Source organism: Narcine bancroftii, chromosome 10, assembly GCF_036971445.1.
Source record: "Narcine bancroftii isolate sNarBan1 chromosome 10, sNarBan1.hap1, whole genome shotgun sequence".
Lineage (NCBI taxonomy): Eukaryota > Metazoa > Chordata > Chondrichthyes > Torpediniformes > Narcinidae > Narcine > Narcine bancroftii.
In genome coordinates this window covers 75,018,498-75,040,374 of record NC_091478.1, presented here as the reverse complement: position 1 = coordinate 75,040,374, position 21,877 = coordinate 75,018,498, and the positions used below count along the sequence as shown (strand labels likewise).

At 43.8% G+C, this 21,877-nt stretch overlaps 1 protein-coding gene across 7 annotated transcripts in view; it reads right to left on the bottom strand.

Annotated features, from left to right (window-relative positions):
• The window catches only part of cpne2 (copine II), a 313,555-nt gene that overhangs the window by 201,076 nt on the left and 90,602 nt on the right, over positions 1-21,877 (bottom strand). For all 7 annotated transcript variants that reach the window (XM_069901373.1, XM_069901376.1, XM_069901375.1 and 4 more), the window contains exons 9-10: positions 17,203-17,289; positions 16,887-16,946 (exon numbers count right to left, since the gene is read on the bottom strand). In XM_069901373.1, coding sequence (XP_069757474.1) covers positions 16,887-16,946; positions 17,203-17,289 — 147 coding nt within the window. The remainder of the gene's footprint in view (positions 1-16,886; positions 16,947-17,202; positions 17,290-21,877) is intronic.

Genomic DNA, 21,877 nt, shown 5'->3' with positions numbered 1-21,877 from the left:
GCCTTGCCCTCCTCAACTTCTTGAGGAAATGTAGGTGCTGGTGTATCTTCCTGACTAATGAAGAGGTGTTGTGGGTCCAGGATAGGTTGTCCTTTATGTGCACACCAAGGAACTTTGTGCTCTCCACTCTCTCCGCAACAAAACCCTTGATGTGTAGTGAAGAATGGTTGACATAGTCCCCAGTCATCTCCTCTGTCTTGTCCACATTGAGACTCAGGTTGTTGTTCTCGCTCCATTTTACGACCCTTTCAACCTCCTATCTGTAGGCCAACTCATCACCGTAGCTGTGACAGTACAGATTCTATCACCAATGTGTATACGTACAGATGGTAGTGCAGGATGTCTGTGATTGGCTGAGAGTGTAGCCCCACCTACTGGCAGGTCCTAAAAGATTGCTCCTAGCCAGACCAGGTCATTCTGGACTGGTCGACCTACTTGTGATATGCTCCAGTCTTTTAGTTAATAAAAGCCTTGGTTTGGATCGACAAGTCTTTGGTTCTTTCGACGCGCTCTACAGTAGCCGATGAGGCCAACTACCATTGTGTCATCCGCAAACTTGATGATTCTGGTTGAATTGGCCACGCAGTCGTGAGTCAGCAGGCGTGAACAGTAACAGCTTGAGTAAACAGCCCTGAGTTGCACTAGAGCTCAGCGTGATGGGGCTTGAGGCTCTGTTGCCCACCCAAATTGAGGGTGGTCTTTCTGTCAACTTCAGTCCAGAATCCAGTTACAGGTAGGGGCGTTGAGGACAATTTCTCCACCAGCCTCGTGCATCATACCTCAGAGACTTGCAGGTCACAGGGAGAACATACAAACTCCTTACAGACCATCCGGATTAGAATCTGGGTTGTTGGTCCTATCATAACTGTACTGCCCAAAGTAATCATGGCTAATCTGTCCCAGGCCTCAACTCTTGTTTGGTAATGGTTGCCTATAACCCTCAGTTTCTGGATCATTCCAACTCTATTTTCAACTTCAGTTTAAAATTAATAGTCCTTCCTTATTTGGAGAAAGCAGCTTTCAGAGGTCCAATCACACATCAGTGTCTGAGGAACCCACAGAGGCATTGAATATTAATATTGAGAAGTCCCATCACATCTGAATAAACATTTTTATCAGGCAACTTTCAGACAATTGTGTGCAATTTTTGTCACCACACTGCAAGAAGGATGTGGAGAGTTTGGAGAGGGTGCAGGACAGATATGCTTGATTTTGCTGAGATTTTCCTGAAATCAACTACAAGGACAGATTGGACAAACTTGGATTATTTATTGAAACATGACAGGCTGCAGACACTGTGATTGAAATAAAAACACCAAAATGGTGGAGGAACTTGGCTTGTTTATTCACCATCCATCGAAAATGCACTGCCAACATTTTGGATCTGAGGCCTTCATCAAGGAAAAATCTGATAAGGCGGAAGCTAGATATATCAAAAAGTCTCAGAATTCAAACAATGGGGGAGGAATCCAGCCCAACAAAAGATGTTAGTTGGAAATGATAAGGGACTAGGTAGAATTTATCATGTCTGTGCGAAAGGAGACAGGGAGGAGAGATGATGGGGGAAGCAGGGGCTGCAGGAGGGAGGGGGTGGGAGGGTTTAATGAAAGCTAGAGAAGTTGACATCCGGATGGAGGGTGCCCAGTCAGCAGATGAGGTGTAGTTCCACCAATTATGGGTGGTCTCATAAGTCTGGTAGTGCATGAGACCATGGAGAGACATGTCTTCAAGTGAATGGGATGGGGAATGAAAAGGGTGGCCACTGGGAGATCAACACTATTGAGGAGCTGAGGTAATCCACAAAGTGATCTTCCAGTCTGTGTCCAGTCACTCGGAAATATTGTTTATTCCCCAGTATGTTGGGGGAGGAGGGGTGATCTGATAGGGGTATATAAAATGATGAGAGGCAGAGATGGGGAAGATAGTCCGAAGTTTTCCACCCAGGAAGAAATGTCAAATACAAAAAAGTATACATTTATCATGATGGTGGAACGTTTAAAGGAGATTGACAAGGCAAGTTGTTTTTTTTTGCAGAGGTTGGTAGGCATCAAGAACCCACTGCCAGGTGAGGCAGCTGTGACAGCAGGTTAATTTAAGGGGATTTTAGATAGACATGTGACAAGCAGGGAATAGAGAAATAGTTTAGATGGGAATCATGACTAGTGGAGCAAACAGACTGTTCCTGTGTTGCACACTTCTACATTCATACCCAGTCATTGCCTGCCTGCTCCACAGTGCTGACTCCACACGTGGCTCACAATGAACTGAGCCACCATTACCTTTCTGTTCAGGGATCTACTACCACTGGGGTAGCTGCCCACATCCAGCACTTACCTCGCTGGATGACATAGAGATGAAAGGTTCAGATCTGAGTTATAGGGAGAGGAGGAAGGATAGGGGTCTGAGCCTTATTCACTGAGCCTTCACAGGAAGCCGCACTCATATCTCAGTCATCTGAGGGCCACCACACAGATATATCCCTCAATGAGATGTGGGACCTCCGATGACTTTGCACAATTGCTCACATCTCCGATCTACCATCATGGTTGAAATGATACCATCTCTCTCAACTTCACAGCCTCAAGGTCACTTCAGGCTACCATTGCTGATCCCAACCACATATCAGAGTTTGCTGCTAACTGCCCAAGCTGTCGAACCAAGCAGGGCTCAAACCCAGAGGATAACGATTTTCCAGCATTGCACACTTCCCCAAAACGTTGGCAGAGTAGGTAGCTTCACTCCCTGGAGGGATCAACTTCCTGCCAGGAATGCCTCAGGTTTTGTGGCCCCCTTGTACCCACTATATTGCCCCTCCTGCCTCTCTCTTCCACCATCCTCTCCTCCTCCATTTTAGTGAATCTTGCCACACCCTCCTTCCCCCTCTCTGCGGTTAGCTGCTGCCACTCCTCAGCACCACACAGTGGAGAGAATCAAACGGGAGTAGCGTCATAAGCAACAGAATCAGGGCGAGCCAAAGGGCCTGGCCCCAGTACTGTGTGCAACTTTAAGTTGCAGCAATAATGTGCATGCCCCTTTAAGGGGTATGGCTGTACAAGGCCTACAACTTCCATGGATGGGGATTCCTGCCAGGATAGGAAGCAGTTGACTGCCCCATATCTAGCTCTGTCACCGCTGATCAGTTTTGATGCTCAAAACTTGTCATGCACAAGTCACAAATATCATTCAGGAACCCCAAAGGTAGCGTCTTTCTCAAATGTACTGAGACAGAGCATTTATATATCCAAAAGGACCCTTGACGATCCTTCAATCAATTTAAGCCTTCAACCCCCAATGATATCAGCCACAGATACAGCCTGCCCTACTGAGTATATCTAGCTTTTTCTAGGTCAATTTTGAGAGTTAAAGACTAGGAACAGACTGAATGATTCACCATTGCAAAGCTCTCCTATCCAATGGGATCACACTTTGGAGGCCGAGGGAAAAGTGAACATGTGACCTTGTTCTAATACCAGTGTCCTCAAGTCATGCCATTGATTTTGTAACATGTGCTAATCGGACGTAGGGAAAAATGGGGGATGGGGGTGGGGGGGGTGGAGTTATGACAAAAGGAAAACAAGTTAAAGAAAAAATGGAAAGGTAACTACAGGAAGCAAGAAGGGGATAGTGAACAAGAAGATTACTAACAAGTTAGAAACAAGGCTGTTGTGTTTAACAATATCTGTGACATCACATTCATGCATCATGACACCAGGAAAGAGCTCCCCCCAAAAATAGAAATGGAAACTTAGCTGACATGGCTTCACTCTTGTCTTTTATTTTGCTGTAAATAACTTTTTGTTTACTGTAAATTTTAGTCTAATACTGACGCCCCAGCATGAAAATCCTGGAGGCAGGGAATGCTCCCAGCAAAATACATATAAAAAAAATCTGTGTACTGCCTCTAGGCTGCGAAGATGCTTTGAAGTAACTACAATTCAAGGCTCACCTTTCAGGAATGGAAGAGAAAGCATTTATCTACATCACTTGCCCCCAATCCCTTGTCCTGAAAGTGAAGTTCTTCAGCAGAGGAGAGTAATGGATATGAAGCATTGATTGTCAAATGTAAATTGTTAGCCGCAGGGCAAAGGGCAGAGTATTCAATGTTTCCACTGTACAAAGACTAGAATTTATCAGCACAGAAAGTACAGAACAAATCATTTCACACCATCCCCATCACCATAGAAACCATCTTTATCTTCCAGTATCTCTTGCTACTCAAATGTGTATGAATATAAGCTCCTGACAATAAATATAATTCTGTTATTGGAAGATATTTACAACCATCAAAAGATTTTTTTAATACGAAGTAATGTCAAACCTGCAAAAACCGATAAATATAGCCTGTTAGAGCGATCTTTTTCTTACTGCAGGATTATATTCCCACTGGCCAGATCTTTGGTCCTTTTTTAGCATTTTTGTTTTGTTTCCATTGTTGAGCATTTCCCCTCTGGATGTCCCAGTGCCTGTCCCCCTCTTCCCTGGCTGTTGCTCCCAGGGCACACAAGTACTTGTCGATCACTTGGAGCTATTACAAGCTTGAAACACTCCTCAGGGAATGCAAATTCCTTGCACCCTCACTGCCTGTGTTGCCAAGTGGTTTACCCCTTGACCAGTCACTGCTCTGTGAGGTGCAGTAAAATATTTCTTATCGCTGCAACATAATGCAGTGAAGAAGTGATGTCTGTTTACCCTCCTGTTCTCTTTCATGTTTATGAGTCTATAATTTAGGAAATGTAGAACAGCCAAATTAGACGGTGCTGGAACACTGGATTGGAGCTCACAACCCCATCCCAGCATGTTGGAGCCCCAGGTGGGTAGGGGCATCCATTTGGTAACAGGGAGAATGTGTAAACCTCATACAGACAACGCAGGAGGTCAGGATTGAACTTGGGTCATGGGTCCTGTGAAGTTACAGCTCTACTCCACTCCTCTGTACTACAAGGCATTTTTGGATGTTGTAATACATGCTCTTGGTGCCTGCCACATTGACCACCGCCAGTGGGCTGATAACGCCTCAAACTGTGCATCTTGGCGCCTCACAGTTTGGCAGGCAGCAACCTCCTTTGAAGAAGACCGCAGAGCCCACCTCACTGACAAAAGGCAAAGGAGGAAAAACCCAACACCCAACCCCAACCAACCAATTTTCCCCTGCAACCGCTGCAACCGTGTCTGCCTGTCCCGCATCGGACTTGTCAGCCACAAACGAGCCTGCAGCTAACGTGGACTTTCTACCCCCTCCATAAATCTTCGTCCGCGAAGCCAAGCCAAAGAGAATACATGCTAGACAAATAAAAGTTCATCTTTCTTTGTTTCATATCTGCAGCAGAAGCCAGCTTAAGATGGGAAAACTAATTATTCAAAATTAGACACCAAAAAACAAATAATTAAAATTGACCAGAAACCTGCATGCATGTAATATTGTTTATCATGACAAAGTAGGTTGCCTTCATCAGATTAAAGGAAACATGCTACACTTTATGCTTCTAAGTGAGTTAATGTTGTTTAATGGATCACAGCACTGATTTGAATCAAATTGATCCAAATGAAATTGCTTGAATCCTCATTGATGCATTGCTAAATGTATGAATTAAGGGTGAGGAAGGAAAGCGATGAAACAACAACATTGTTCGCCTGTTGTTGCAGTCCAACGTTTGCAAACTGTGACAAATGGTTGATTAAAAGTAGAATATATTGGTATAAAATCTCAACTCCATCAAGCAGGAAAAATGGAGTGGATAGTGGGCAAAACCCTTTGCCTGCTGAACTCCTGTTAGCCTGAAAGGTCAGATCACCTGGAATCCAGGATGAGTTGACCAATTGGATACAGAATTAGCTTGATGGTTAGAGTCGAAGAGTGAGAGTGGAGGGCTGCTGTTTACATCGAAGGACTGTGAACAATGGTGTGCCATGTAACAACAGGGATGAAATTAACATGATCAGTAAGGTTAGAGGAAGAGTGGGCAGTAACTGTGCCAAGGAATGGCAGATGGAAATGAACCCTGAAAAATACAAGGTGTTCCATGTTTAGGTTTAACCAAGGCAGAACTTGCAGAGCCAATAGTAGGGCCCTACGGAGTGCTATTGAATAAAGAGATCGAGTGGTACAGGTACATAGTTCCTTGAAAATGGAAACACAGATACCCAGGGTGTTGACAAAGCAGTTTAGTATGCATGCCTTCATGGATCAGGCCACTGAGTACAGGAGCTGTGATGTTATGAGTGTACAAGAAGTTGGTGAAACCCCTGTGATAGAACAGATTATATCACCAATGTGTATATGTACAGATGGTAGTGTAGGATGACTGTGATTGGCTGAGAGTGTAGCCACACCTACTGGCAGGTCTTAAAGGATTGCTCCTAGCCAGACCAGGTCAGTCTGGACTGGTCGACCTACTTGTGATAGGCTCCAGTCTTTTAGTTAATAAAAGCCTTGGTTTGGATTGACAAGTCTTTGGTTCTTTCGACGCACTCTACACCCACATTTGGAGTATTAAACTGGAGAGGGTGCACAAAAATTTAATGAGGATGTTCCGGAGACTGGAGAGCTTGTGATAAAGGTGATAGCTAGATTGAATGAGATATTTTCTCTCCAGTGAAGGAGACCAAGAGGTATATAAAATCATTAGGGATTAAGAATAAATAGTCATCATCTTAATCCCAGGGGAAAAGGAGAAAGATTGAAGAGGCCTCCCTTTCACACAGAGGAGGGGGTCGCCAGAGGAAGTTGCAGAAGTGAGAACAAATGTGGCATTTAAGATACATCTAGACTGTTGCATCAATAGGAAAAGTTTGGAGGGATATGGGTCAAACACAGACCAATTTGGTCAGCACGGACAAAATGGACTGAAGGGCCTGTTACCATGCTGCGAAACTCTGTGGCCCTGACAGAAAGACATTGGTTCAGGTATTTCATTTTAACAGTCATTTGGGAAGAATTTGAGCTGATGTTTGGTCGTTGTGTGCCATGTGAGAGGTCTGGGGATTCTGCCACGCCACCCCCCCCCCCACCCCCCAGTCAGCTGAGTGACACTCCAAATTTCCCTCAATTATGTTGCTTAGATAAAATTTGCATGGTCTGAAGAATGTCTGATGTCTCAGCATTCGAAATCTCTGTATCCTTATGTGTTTAGACAGGATATCGGAAGTGTGGTGATTAAAGAGGCAGGACTTGCAACACGTAACATCAATACATGCTATACATTAGCCCGTTATTCATGGAATGCCCGTAATTAACTTAAGACTGCAGGTGTTCCTGGAAATTTACTAGGGGTTTATGGGGTAAAATAATGGAACTGGAATAGCACCCTCATTCCCATTCTGAACTTTTTACACAGACTGTCTTTCAGGAAAATGGCAATAATTCCCTGGAATCCAGCAGCTGTGTAAAGAACAACTATCTACATTGAAATTTGACAGAGGTCCAAAGACCCTGTGTGAAAAATTTGGAGAAATAAAGCATACACATAGTGTAGTGGTTAACACAATACTACTACAACATCAGCAACCTGGGTTCAAACTGGCCATTATCTGTGAGGAGAGACTTCATGGGTTTTAACTGGTGCTCCAGTTTCTTATCACGTTCTAAAAACATACTGGTTAGGAGGTTAATTAGTCATGTGGGTGTATTTGGGCAGCACTGATTCATGGACCATGCTGTACCCCTAAATTTATATGTAAACACTTAGGTTTTGTGAGGCTTAACAAATGTCCAGAAAGGAGGTGCTGGAGGTGGTTCAGAAAACAAATTCTCAGTTTTTACTTCTGCAGGCCTCCAGTGGGAAGGGTTTGTTCTGCAAGATGCAGGAAACTGATGAGCCTCGCCAGTGGCGTGCAAGAGGTCTGCCCTGCTTCACAATTGGCCTCCACACCTCCAATGACCGTGACCACAAAGGGCTTGCTTGCTCTGCGAGGTTTAGATGTGCCGATTTCCTCAAGGGCTGACCTTTCATTGCTGCGTACCAAGAAGGGTGAGCAAAGTGTTGGTGGGACACTTGCACAGAACTTGTCAATGCTCCAGAACCCTGCAGCAGAACTTCAGCTCAGCACTCTACCTGGACAGTAGGAGCCTGAGGCAGTCTGTTCCCACTTTGATGGCTATTGAAAAGGCCATATTTCATTGAAGAGCATAGCAGCTCCAAAGTCCCTGTTTATTATTGAATAATACATGCATTCCTCTACTCAAGCTAATCATCAAATCTTGTACTTCAAACATGAACTGAGGAGTCAGGCAGGAGACTGAAGATGCTGGAATCTGAATTGAGGAGTGCTACTTTGACAAGGCACAATCTGAATATCTAAATCCTCCAAGAGTCATCATCCAATGACAAAACAATTATAGATCATTACAGCAGAGTACAGGCCCTTCAGCCAACAGTGTTGTGCCAACCTATGTAAATCTGCTTCACAGCGATCTAATCTGGCCCAAACTCATGCATAACCCTTTATTTTTCTTACTAATTACAATTTCAAAGTCTGAAAGGTAGAATATAGAAATTCAATTAAAAAGAAACACAGAGGCGAAACCACACCAATGTCTTGTAAATAACAACCCACATCTTGTACTCAATGGCCTGATCCACTGATACAAACTCCTTAAAGACAGTACTGGGTTCAAACCCAGGTGGCTGGCGCTGAAAGAGCATCGTGATAACCACTACAGTAACCCTGTACATGCCTTATTACCCTAAATTGGTCAAATAGGGTCGTCGAACTTCTATCGAACTCCAATGTACAAATTGAGGGATCTTCGGAGTATCACTCAGCTGACCAGAGGGAACATGGCAGAATCCTCAGACCTATAACCTTACACAAAATGACCAACCATCAGCTCAAATGGTTGCGAAGATGAAGTATCTGAACCAATATTTTCTGTCAGGGCCAGAGTTTCAAAGCATGGAAACAGGCCCTTCAGCTCATCTTGTCAATGCTAACCAAATTGATTACTTAAGCTAGTCACTTTGGCCTGTGTTTGACCCATATCCCTCCAAACTTTTCCTATTGATGCACCTAGCTAGATGTCTTTTAAATTCCACATTTGTTCCCACTCAACCACTTCCTATTGCAACTCGTTCTGCCCACCCACCCTCCTCCATATGAAAAGGAGGCCCCTCAGTTCCATCTTATCTTTCCCCTTTCCCCCTAGATTAGTGGTTCTCAATGTTTTTCTTTCCACTCACATACCACTTTAAGCAATCCCTTATTAATCACAGAGCACCAATGGCATAGAGATTACTTAAAGTGGTATGTGAGTGGAAAGAAAAAGGTTGAGAATCACTGCCCTAGATCTATGCCATCTAGACAACAGTGCCATGTGATTTAGACATGACCTTTTCCTATCCATAAGCCTCATGACTTTATATACCCCTCTAAGGTCACCCCTCGGTCTCCTTCAATGTATGAAAATATCTCATTCAATCTACCCCTCCCACCACTTTATCATAAGTTTCCAGTCTCCATAACATTCTCCTGAACCTTTTCTGCACCGTCTCCAGCTTAGTGACATTTTTATCTATAGTTGCGTGATCACAACTGTGTACAATACTCCAAGTGTGGTTCACCATCTTCTTAGAAACATAGAACATTATAGCACAGAAACAGACCCTTTGGTCTTTGAAATCTGTGCTGCACTATTATTCTGCCTGGTCCCTCTGACCTGCACCCAGTCCATCGCCCTCCATACCTCTCCCATCCATTACCTGTCCAAATTCTTCTTAAATGTTATAACTGAGCCCACATTTACCACTTCAGCTGGGAGCTTGTTCCATACTCCCACCATTCTCTGTGTGAAGAAGTTCCCCCTCATGTTCCCTCTAAACTTTTCCCCTTTCACCCTTAACCCATGTCCGCTGGTTTGTATCTCACCCACCCTTAGTGGAAAAAGCCGACCTACATTTACACTGTCTATCCCCCTCATAATTTAAAATATCTCCATCAAATCTCTCCTCATTTTTCTACACTCCAGGGAAAAGAGTTCGAACCTGTTTAATCTGTCCCTGTAATTCAGTTCCTGAAGTCCAGGCAACATCCTAGTAAATCTTCTCTGCACTCTTTCTTCTTATTGTTACCTTTTTATGTAGTTAAGTGTCCAAAACTACACACATTACTCCAAATTTGGCTCACAAATATCGTATACATCTTTATTATAACATCCCAATTCCAGTATTCATTACTTTGATTTATGAAGGCCAATATGCCAAAATCTCTCTATACCTGTGAAACCATTTCGGGGAACTAGGTACCTGTATTCCCAGATCCCTCTGTTCTACTGCACTCTTCAGTTTATGTTCTTTCTTGGTTTGTCCTTCCAAAATGCAACACCCCACACTCGTCTGCATTAACTTCCATCTGCCATTTCAGCCCATTTTTCCAGTTGGTCCAGATCCATCTGCAAGCTTTGAAAATCTTTACCAATACCTCCAATCTTAGTGTCATCTGCAAACTTGCTGATCTAATTTACCATATTATCGCCCAGATCATCGATAGAGGTGACAAACAAGAATGATCCCCGAGGCACACCACTAGTCATAGTCCTCCTGTCTGAGAGGCAATCATTCATCCAGCCATTGTCGAATCCAGTTCACTATTTCACCATTTATACCTAGTGTATGAACCTTCCTGACCAACCTCCCATGTGGGACCTTGTCAAAGGCCTTTCTAAAAGTCCATGTAGGCAGCATCCACAACCTTTCCTTTGTCAATTTTCCTGGTAACCTCCTCAAAAGACTCTAGAAGATTGGTTAAACATGATCTACCACGCACAAAGCCATGTTGACTATCCCTAATCAGTCAATGGTATCTGAATACTTGTACATTCAATCTCTTAGAACACATTCCAATAATTTACCTGCTACTGACTCATGTAGAATTGTAACATGACATCCCAACTCCTGTACTCAATGATCTGATCCATGAAGGCAAGCATGCTAAAGTGCTTCTTCAACACCCTGAGTATCTATGTTTATGTATGTCAGCTCATCTTTGTGAGCTGAAAGGCCTGTACTGTGCTGTAATGTTCTATGTTCCACAGGCTTTTTTTTAAACAACAGGGATGTTGTATCCTCAGGGTAAAGGGACTAATTGGAGAAAGATGTTACGTAGGGCACAAAGTCATCTTTAACTTCTCTGATCCCTTTGCTGTGGGTTCTAGGGTGTTCACACTCACATTGCCCAACACTGTTCTCAAAGCCATGCCAGGCCAGTGTGTTGCTGCAGGTAAGGGTTGTCTGTAGGCTGGGCCTGTCTGGCTCTGTTCGAAGGGAGAGCAAAGTTTGTTACTGTGATTGTGTGTATGCATGAACCAGTGGCACACGTGAGTGCGTGAATCAGTGGCACATGGGTGCATGTGTGTGTGCATGAACCAGTACGACGTGGGTGCATGTGTACAAGTGCCTTCCATGATTGGACACCAAAGTTGGTGGCTGCAGGATGCACTGACTGAGTGATGAAGTGTGCAGCTGGTTGAACGAACTGACTTGCATACGGTTTCCTCTGATCTTACCCATGTGCAAAATAATGAAACAATTTCCTACATTGTGATTAGACCTTTGAGCATCACTCCTGGCATTCTGCTCTTTAGCCACATCTTCCCACAGGTTACACCTCAGCCCTTGGTGAACCTTGGAACACGACTCCTTGTTGGCCACCTTTTTCAGTTGTCCATGAGAACCTTTTGTGCAGGGATGCACAATAGCTTCAATGACTGAAGATTCATGATGGTGTGTAGAGCTCCCAAAAATTACTGGAGGTCATTGCAAGAATAAGAGAGCCAAGTCTGAAAGCATTTAAAGACATTAGGGAAAATTGTATGTCTCTCCCTAATGTCTTCATTTTAGCTCACATGCTCATGCATCATTGATCTTAAAAGCCCTTTCACTTAAATTGGAAGATCTATTCATCTGTAATAACCCATTTTACTCAATCAAATTCCACTTTAGCTCATTTCTCTTTATCACAAGGATTGTGTTCTTGAAGCTGAACTGGATACAAATGTAAATGGAAATGTGGATTTCAGAGACATGACTTGACTGCTGGGAACAAAACTGCCCAGTCCACTCTAGGCTACGGTCCCTTTCCTTTTGCTCCATCTTTAAACCAGGGGCCACAAGAGAAATTCCAGTGAAATCTAGATAAAGATCTGCAGGAGAAAACAATATGCTGAAATATGAATGGAATAGAGGGGATGGGCCACTTGGTCGTTCTCACCTCCCTCCGGGGCCAAACCAGTCCTTCCAAATGAAGCAACACTTGCACTCTATAGAGGTCATTTACTACCTCAGGGAGCCTGCATGCAGGCAGGAAGATCGTGTTGGTGAGCACTTTCGCTCTGTCCGCTGCAACAGCACAGAACTCCCAGAGGCCAGCCACTTCAATTTCACACCCATTGCCACACTGGCATGTCTGTCAAAGGCCTCATGTACCCCTAAGTTGAGGAACAACATCTTTTATTCAGTCTTGGCCATCTCCACCCAGACAGCAAAAATATCAACCTCCAATTTCCATTAACCCCCTCCTGTTGTCTCTCTCTTTCTCTCACCCCTGTCTCCTTTCATCTAGCCCCCCATCCCCTTCCCTCTCCTATCAAATAGCTATCTTCCTCAGCCCTCTGCCATCCCAACAGCTTCTTTTAAATTAAGTTTAGACATACAGTCGGGTAATAAGCCCTTTCGGCCCACTGTGCAGCTCAAATGCGCCAATTAATCTATACTCCCCCGCCCCATACATTTTTGAATGGTGGAAACAAATGGGAGAACTCCTTCCAGAGAGCACGGGATTCAAACGTAAGTCCCGGTCACTGTAACAACGTTGTGCTAACTGCTACGCCAGCTGTTCTGCCCCTTCTCTACTACCCTCTCACCTGTATCCACCTATTGCCTTTTACCTGTTAGCCTGTGTTCCTCTCTTTCTTCTACATATCCCCCTCCCCCTTTTGATTCAGGCACTCCCGAAGGCTGCTTTTTGCTTTATATGGATGTTGCATGACCTACAAGTTTACTCCAGCACTTTAATATATTGCAGAGAGCCTAGTGAATCTCTTCTGGACTGCCTCCAGTCCCAGTATATCCTTTCTTAATAAGAAAACCAAAAATCTGTTTCTCTCTTCCTCACCTGCTGTGTTCCCCACAAAATGTTGTGTTTTTTTACTTCAGAATTCCACCATCTGCAGCTCTTTACTTTCCAGAAGAATTTGTTGCCAAGGTTGGATGAGGAGATATTGGAGGAAACTGCAACAGAACACCACAACTGACCCAAAGGATTTGTATCGAGTGTTCTGTTTCCGTGCTTAACATCCTATCTAACGATGGCAAGTTATGACAGTCACCCTGGCAACAGTCTTGTGAAGGAAGTCTTCGGTAATTTGCAAAGAAAGTGCCGTTTCTGTGATCTCTAACTATAAGCACAGCATCTTTTTGAATGAGACCGCCAGTTATGAATTTCTAATGAGCCTTGGCAGCAGATCGAGGGCTATAAAAAGGCAAAAAATCCTCTCAGCCTGACGGGTTTATAGAGACAGCCAGATTTTCATGAACTCCCGCAGCTTGCAAAATGGACAAGCACAGAAGTCCATGTTGCATTTAGATTTTGTGGAACCTGGTTATTTTACTCTTCAAGGAAATAAATGATGGCCAAAATTCACACTGCCCTGCTGAAGCTGTCATCTCCATGACAAAGTGACTTTGAACGAGGCCAAGCAGTTCGTGGCATGACACTCACCCTCAGTTCTCTGACAAAACACAGGATGTTTCACAACAGATTAAATCTCCTTCGTGTTGTCGCATGTACAGTTTTACCTTGACAGCACATCTAATGCAGAAACAATAAAACCAACATGCTGGAGAAACTCTGCAGGTCAGAATGCACTTTATGTCACAAAGATTAAAAAAATATTCATGACCAATATATCAGGCTTCAGCCCTTCATTGGAAAAAATGTCAGCAGGTGTCCAAATAAAAAGGTAAGGGGAGAGGGGTGAGGGGAGGAACACAGTCCCAAAGGCAGGAGGATAAGGGAGGGCACACCAGCAAGCAAGGGGAGAAGGGATGGATGGCTCTGTGAATGGAGAGGGAAGGGGCTGGAGAACGGAGAGAAAGAAGACAGGGGAAGACAAGTAAGGGGGAAAGGAGAGCAGGTCAGCAGAAACCAGAGAAGTCGATATTAATGCCATCCAGAAGGAGAGCGCCCAGAAAAAAAATTTTGGGTGTTGTTACTCCAATTTACAGTTGGTCTTGGTAGGATAGTACATGAGGCCATGGACAGACATGTGAACATGGGAGTGGGACACAGAACTGAAATTCTAATGCAGATTCTTTTAGAAGGATGGGGGTATGAGCATTTGGGGGCGTGGGTGGAAATGATGGAAATATGACAACAAAAGAGCTGCAAAGGGCAAAAGAAGCCCCTAAAATGTTGTTTCATTAATATTTCAACTGGCACATTCAATGATCCATCATGCATTGACCACAAGGTTAGAATGTTGGTGGGCACATTCTACCTGTGAGTTGAGGGAGTGATAGATTTCTAGTTGGCCAAGCCACCATCTGGTCCACAGGACCAGGGCACCTCAAGGATACAGTCCATCACACCCTGAAGAATTGGGGCACTTAACACCTGGGCACATCCATGAGAAAGATCTACACCAGCCAACCATTCAAAGAGAAACCTCCACATTTAGTATTTGAAAAGGACAAAGGGTCAGAAGTCGATTCCTACTTACTTCCATAAAGGTCAACTGAAAATCATTATTTGTTTGTGTGAAACCAGGTACTGAAGATTTCTGGGTAGTTTTAGGTCACATTTGCAAAATTGACCCGATACTTCCCAACATCAGCACCCCACCAGCACCACAAAGGGGTGCAGGTTGCACGGAAATAGGAACCCACCTCCCCATCTTGACACCATTCTGCCTATTTGTGTAGCTCCACTCACAGCTCCTCAACCAAGGAAGGTGTCTGCACCTGGCAAGACTCGGAATGGTCTAGGAAACGCAAACATTGGTGCCACGTATTACTGTCGGGGAATGGCTATTTCCTACGAGCTCTACCTAATCCCAAGCCAATTTCATCCAAATTTCTATGATACACCAAATACATTGACTTTTTGAAATGTTGCGTTGGTAATAGAAGTAAAATGGTCCTTAATAGGGAAAGACAGCCATCGCTTTGAAATACTGGAGAGAAAAAAAACATTAACAGCTGATTTTCCTCCCTGCTGTTTGAAGTGAATTGGAAAGCTCTCTTTCTCTTCCTTTGTGGCCTCTTTGGCATCTTGGTCTGTGTCTCGTTGGTTGCCGACAACAGCAATTATTCTTTTCTAAATTAGAATTTATTGTCATGAACAAGTCATGAAATTCGGTGTTCTGCGGCAGCGTCATAGAGCAAACCTTTATATTATAACCAGGGCTGCAGTGCTGCTGGAGCTCACAGGGGTACTGCTCCGACAATTCAGAAGGCGGCACCGGCAACTCAGGAGGTGGCTCTAGCACCTCCTTGTCGCAGTTTTTGGTGAGTTCCAACACCTAAAAATTTAGCACTGCACCCTTTATTATTACGATAATTAATTTAAAAAAAATATAAAAAGAGAGTAGAGCATGAAAAGTAAGGCAATGTCTTTGGTTCATTGATCATTCAGGAATCTGATGGCGGGGGTGGGGGGGGGGGGGCAAGAAGCTATCCTTGTGCCGCTGAGTGCTCGTCTTCAGGCTCCCGATGGTAGCAGAGTGAAGAGGGCATGGCCTGGGTGATCACCTTGTTAGTGTCGAAAGCTTTGAAATCCAATGCGACTTGGAAGCCGAATTAAAATTCATCCACAATTAGATTAACGTGTTGCTTAAGATTTGGCCCAGAATTTCCAGGACACTGTTGTGAGAGGTCCTAGAGAAACATCACAGAGACGTTTAAGAGAAAATTGGGAGTGGAATGGAGGTACATGGTCTCCGTACAGGTCGATGAGATGAGGTGGAAAAATTGGCATGGATTAGATGGGCAGAAGTGTCTGTTTCTTTGCTAAGAGGTTCTATGGTTCTATTAAAGAGGATGATAATTTTATTTGATTGTGATCATTAATCCTAATATTATCAGTAATGGGAAAATTGAAGTTGGAAAATAAGGTAAAATTACAACTTTATACTTGCGCACATTTAGTGCAGATCTGTTTTGCTCCGGATGAGTCTGCTCTCCTTGTATTTGATTTGGGCCAATAGAACACAGGGGGTAAGCAACAAGAGGTTGGCTGAAACCAAGAGATCACAAGATGCAGCCTCTAGGAGTAGGCTGGAGACACGGTCACAAGCGTCTCCCAGTAAACCATAACACAATTACACTTTGCAGTAAGGGTTACCCTTTACTTCCTGTGGATGCTGTGTGACCTGTTGAGTTTCTCCAGACCTTTTGTGTATTGCACTTGACCCCAGGATTCGCACATTTTCTTGTTCAGCACCATCTTGCAGACTCATCAATTGCTCAGAAGCCAGAATAAGGACCAAACTCTAAACTTTTTTAATTTTAAAGTGAGATGTACAGCACAGTAACAGGCCCTTTTGACCCATGAGCCTGTGCTGCTCAATTACACCCGATTAACCTACAATCCCCTGTACGTTTTGAAGGGTGGGAGGAAATTGGAGCCCCCGGGGAAAACCCACGCAGACATAGGGAGAATGTACAAACTCCTTACAGGCAGAGTGGGATTCGAACCCCAGTTGCTGGTACTGCGACTGCATTGCGCAAACTGCTATGCTAACCATGGCGCAAGAGCAAAGGTAGAACTTCATGGCTTGTAGTCAGTTTAGGTATTTTTTTTAAAAGGTATGTCAAGGATCCAACTGAAGCAACACATTAATCTGCTAACAAAAACTCCAAGTGAACATCAAAGAAGATTGTGAAGCCTCTACTCACAGTGAACATCAGTTGGCAACCACCAAGGATGTAATCCAGGAAGGAATAATTTCTGGTTATCTGAAATAAATGAAGTCGGAACTTAGACAGTTTTATAGCCCTGCTTACATATTTGAAAATAATCGATCATCTTTTGTAATAATGAGTTAATTTACACATTATTTGAATCATGGGTCACACTATTGCAGGCAACATTCACAAATCATTCCCATAATTAGTGAGCTCAGAGGTGTTTAAATCTGATGGTTCTTGCTCATTTTAGCCTGCAATTGGATTCTGAACGAGAAGTGGCAACATATCAAGAGGTAAATGTTACCTTGCAAGATTTAACAACAATTATTCCAGAATTCTTGTACGTCTTTTTCTTCTTTTGTTTCTTGGAATTAATGCATTCAAATTCTACCTGTAAGGAGGAAAGGAGAGTCTCTTTAAAGATGATGAAATGAAATGAAGCATTTTTCGAAAGCACCTTTGTGTGCCATTCCCTTTTGCAAATTGGAAATAAATAACATTAAGATTCGTGAAGAATTAAGTGGCTCAATAAATTCCACCCTTTCCCACTGGAATCCAGAGGCGCACCACCACTCACTTCTGCTCCCTGTCTAGTGCATCTTTTGTCAACTGAGAGATAACAGGTATACAAATGATAGCCATGGAGGTAACTCTGGCTATATCATCTCATTCCACCAGGAAGAAGAGCAGGAGAGTGATTAAAACAAGACAAAAGGACAGGGCTGCAGTATCAAGAACATGGTTGCATTTGAGCTGATTGGAACTTTCCTTTAAGAGAAAGGAAATTGTACAGAAAAGCTAAATAAAGATAAAGAATGTTGGAAATAAGCCACAAGTCAGACAGCAACCACGTAGAAAAATATTTGGTGTGACAGCCTGATGGGAGTTTGAGAATACTACATGGGATTACTGTAATTAGATGCCTAATGGTTGGTGTAAGGCACAGTGTGCTGATGGGCCGGTTTCCATGCTGTATGACACTGTGAGAGGAAAGGATACAGAACAAGAGAGTGTAGTGCACAAATGCACTAGAGAAACTCAGCAGGTCATACAGGAAATAAAAGGTCATCAACGTTTTGGATCTAGACCCTTCACCAGGTATGATACACTTGTGTACTGAACTCGATCCCAGCATCTGCAGACTTGGTTATTAAACGACAAAGAGAGTGGCCATAATATTGTGGAGATGAATGGAGATTGAATGACACAAGCGGGCCTAGTCCAGATCAGAGGGAGCAGTGAAGGCCTGTTCATCACCCAGTGTAGACTGGGGGACTGCTTTGTACAATGTCTGCATTTGGCATCCTCTCACTGTAATTCTCCATCTCCGACTAACTTCTCTGCCTCTGACCTCTTACAACGAACCCTATCGTCAGGTGTAGGAAGAGTTTTGCATCTTCCAACTTGGTCAATTACATGCCCCAAGACTTGATCTTTAATTCAAGAATTTCAGAATCAGGATTTATTGTCATGAACAAGTCATGAAACTCAGTGTTTTGCTGCAGCATCTTAGTGCAAACATTCATATTATAACCATCTTACAACAGCAAATATCAAAAAAATAACAGTGCACAAAAAGAAAGGCAGTGTCTTTGGTTCATTGATTATTCAGGAATCTGATGGCAAAGGGGGAAGAAGCTATCCTGTGCTGCTGAGTGCTTGTCTCTAGGCTCCTGTACCTTTTCACGATGGTAGCAGAGTGAAGAGGGCATGACCTGGGTGGTGTGGGTCTTTGAAGATAGAGGTTGCTTTTTTTAAGACACCACCTCATGTTGATGTCCTTAATGGAATGAAGTCTGGTGCCTGTGATGTCACAGGCCAAGTTAACAACCCTCTGGAGTTCATTCTTGTCCTGAGATTCAGCACCTCCATACCAGACAGTGATGGAACCAGCCAGAATGCTCTCCATGGTACACCTGGAGAAGTTTACAAGAGTCTCTGGTGACTCCTCAAAAACCTCACAAAGTATAGCCATGGGTGAGCCCTCTTTGCGATTGCATCAACATGGAGGCTCCAGGATAGATTGTCGGAGATGTTGAAACCCAGGAATTTGAAGCTCTTGACCTTCTTCACTATGGAGCCTGGGTTGTGTTCCCCTGACTCTCTCCTAATACTTCCGATTAACTACTTTCAAGTATCATTTCTTCCCATGGATATCAAATATTAGTCAGAGCAGCTGAAAGTCCTACAGAACCTTTTATTCAAGGCACCAACTTCAGAATAAAGAAATGCCTTAAAACCATAGAGAAGGTACAAGGCAATATAATATTAAGAAAGCAAAGTTGTAGGCAAAAGAATAGATGAGGATTTTACAAATGCATCCAGGAGGTTTTAGGCACAAGAGATGTAGGAGAGGTTTTTATTGAGAATAATATTTATGTCGTGAATGGAATATTTAAATTTCTGGCTGTGAGCTGGAAAGGATAAAATAATTGTTAAATTTGTCTATGGGTGAATGAGCAAAGAGATTTTTTCCATGCAAAAATAAAATCAAACTGCTGGACAAACTCAGGAGGTCGGGTAGAGTCTATGAAGATGAAGGGATAGTCAGTTGTGGGTGGAGATTCTGCATATGTCATATATTATTTGTTTTTTGAACAAATAAATAAAGTTTAAAAAAAAGGATAGAGTAAAAAGCTGGTACAAGGAGAAAAGCAGTGAATTCAAGGGCTGGCTGCTTTGCCTCCCATCAAAGCTCTGCCCGAGAATTCACAGAAGTGGGGTGGAATTTTCTAAACTATGACAAAGATAAAGAAGCTTAATCTGATCTTGATTGCCACACAAGGTTTCACCACAGAGAAATGCCTTTCCTTCCCTCCATTATCCTCCCCCCCTCCCCCACAGTCATCACTCTGATTTCTAAACAATCCTGTTTCTCCCTATCATAGTTCTGTTGAAGGCTCTTTCGCCTGAACCATCAACTTTCCCTTTCCGTAGATGCCACCTGATCTGCAGCATTTTTTGTCTGCAGATAGAGGAATTACAATCTCTATTTACTACACGCAGGCTTCCTGAGGAAGTTGCATCAGATTAGAAATTTTCAGTTCAAGAATGCATGAAGAACAATGCCACTTTAATTCCCCTGAGCAACCAGTTTCAAATGGGTAAAACAGGAAGTCGTACTCCACCATAAAAGAGGTTTTGAGGAAAGAGGGAGTGAAAGGTTGATCGAACTTCACTGCCAAACATCAAACTGTTCTTCTGAGCTATCGAATAATGCCATATCCAGGCAGGATTTGCTTCTATGAAATCTTCTTTGGCTTGGCTTCGCAGACGAAGATTAATGGAGGGGTAATGTCCACGTCAGCTGCAGGCTCGTTTGTGGCTGACAAGTCTGATGCGGGACAGACAGACACGGTTGCAGCGGTTTCAGGGGAAAATTGGTTGGTTGGGGTTGGGTGTTGGGGTTTTCCTCCTTTGTCTTTTGTCAGTGAGGTGGGCTCTGCGGTCTTCTTCAAAGGAGGTTGCTGCCCGCTGAACTGTGAGGCGCCAAGATGCACGGTTTGAGGCGATATCAGCCCAATGGCGGTGGTCAATGTGGCAGGCACCAAGAGATTTCTTTAGGTAGTCCTTGTACCTCTTCTTTAGTGCACCTCTATCTCAGTGGCCAGTGGAGAGCTCGCCATATAACACGATCTTGGGAAGGCGATGGTCCTCCATTCTGGAGTCGTGACCTACCCAGCGCAGTTGGATCCAGCAGCGTGGATTCGATGCTGTTGGCCTCTGCCATCTCGAGTACTTTGATGTTGATGATGAAGTCGCTCCAATGAATGTTGAGGATGGAGCGGAGACAACGCTGGTGGAAGCGTTCTAGGAGCCGTAGGTGATGCCGGTAGAGGACCCATGATTCGGAGCCGAACACGAGTGTGGGTATGACAACGGCTTTGTATACGCTAATCTTTGTGAGGTTTTTCAGTTGGTTGTTTTTCCAGACTCTTTTGTGTAGTCTTCCAAAGGCGCTATTTGCCTTGGCGAGTCTGTTGTCTATCTCATTATGGATCCTTGCATCCGATGAAATGGTGCAGCCGAGATAGGTAAACTGGTTGACTGTTTTGTGTTTTGTGTGCCCGATGGAGATGTGGGGGGGCTGGTAGTCATGGTGAGGAGCTGACTGATGAAATAGGGCACAGATAATTTACATCCAATTCAGATATAGGAGAGGAGCCCACTTCAGACTTCTCAGGAATTGCAGAGGTCTTGATTTGGAACACAATGTCCATTTGCCAGTGGACACTGGTTCAGTTATGGTCTTCCATAATTACTTGAAGGGATGTGGAGAAAGAACAGGATGAAACGTAAAAATTCATAAGGATGTGGGCCGGAGGGAGAGACTGGATAGGCTACGACTGCTTCTCCTGGAGTGAAGGAGGCTGAGGGGTGACCTCACAGAGATTTTAAAAATTGTGAGTGACATAGTCAATGTGAATTCTAAGTATTTTTTTCTTCAAGAGGGGTGTCTAAACTTGGGGTTTAGGTTTAAGGTGAAAGGGTGGGAGGAGTTGTGAGGCACGTTTTTCCACACAAAGGGTGAAGAAGCTGTTGTTGAGGTGGATACAACACAATCTGTAAAAGAGGGACAGCATGGCTGGCATAATGCTGTTTCAGCGCCAGCTATCAGGAGCGGGGTTTGAATCTGGCACTGTCTATAAGGAGATTGTACATTCTCCCCGAGTCTACGTGGTTTTTCCCTGGGGTCTCTGCTTTCCTCTGTCATTCAAAACGCAGATCAATTGGGTGTAATTGGGCGGCATGGGCTCATGGGCTGAATGTCTGAAATGTAAATTAAAACAAAAGCATCAGGATGCAGGGTAAAGAGATTAGGTTCATGCTGCAGGAGAGAGAGGGTTTGTTATCTGAGATCTGGCAGATCCCAGACTTGGTGGTACAATTGCAGGATCTTATGGGTATGCAGGGAGAAAATTGGAGAGAAATTTAAAAAAAATCCACATTGACCTCTTAATCCTAGCACATGTACCAAG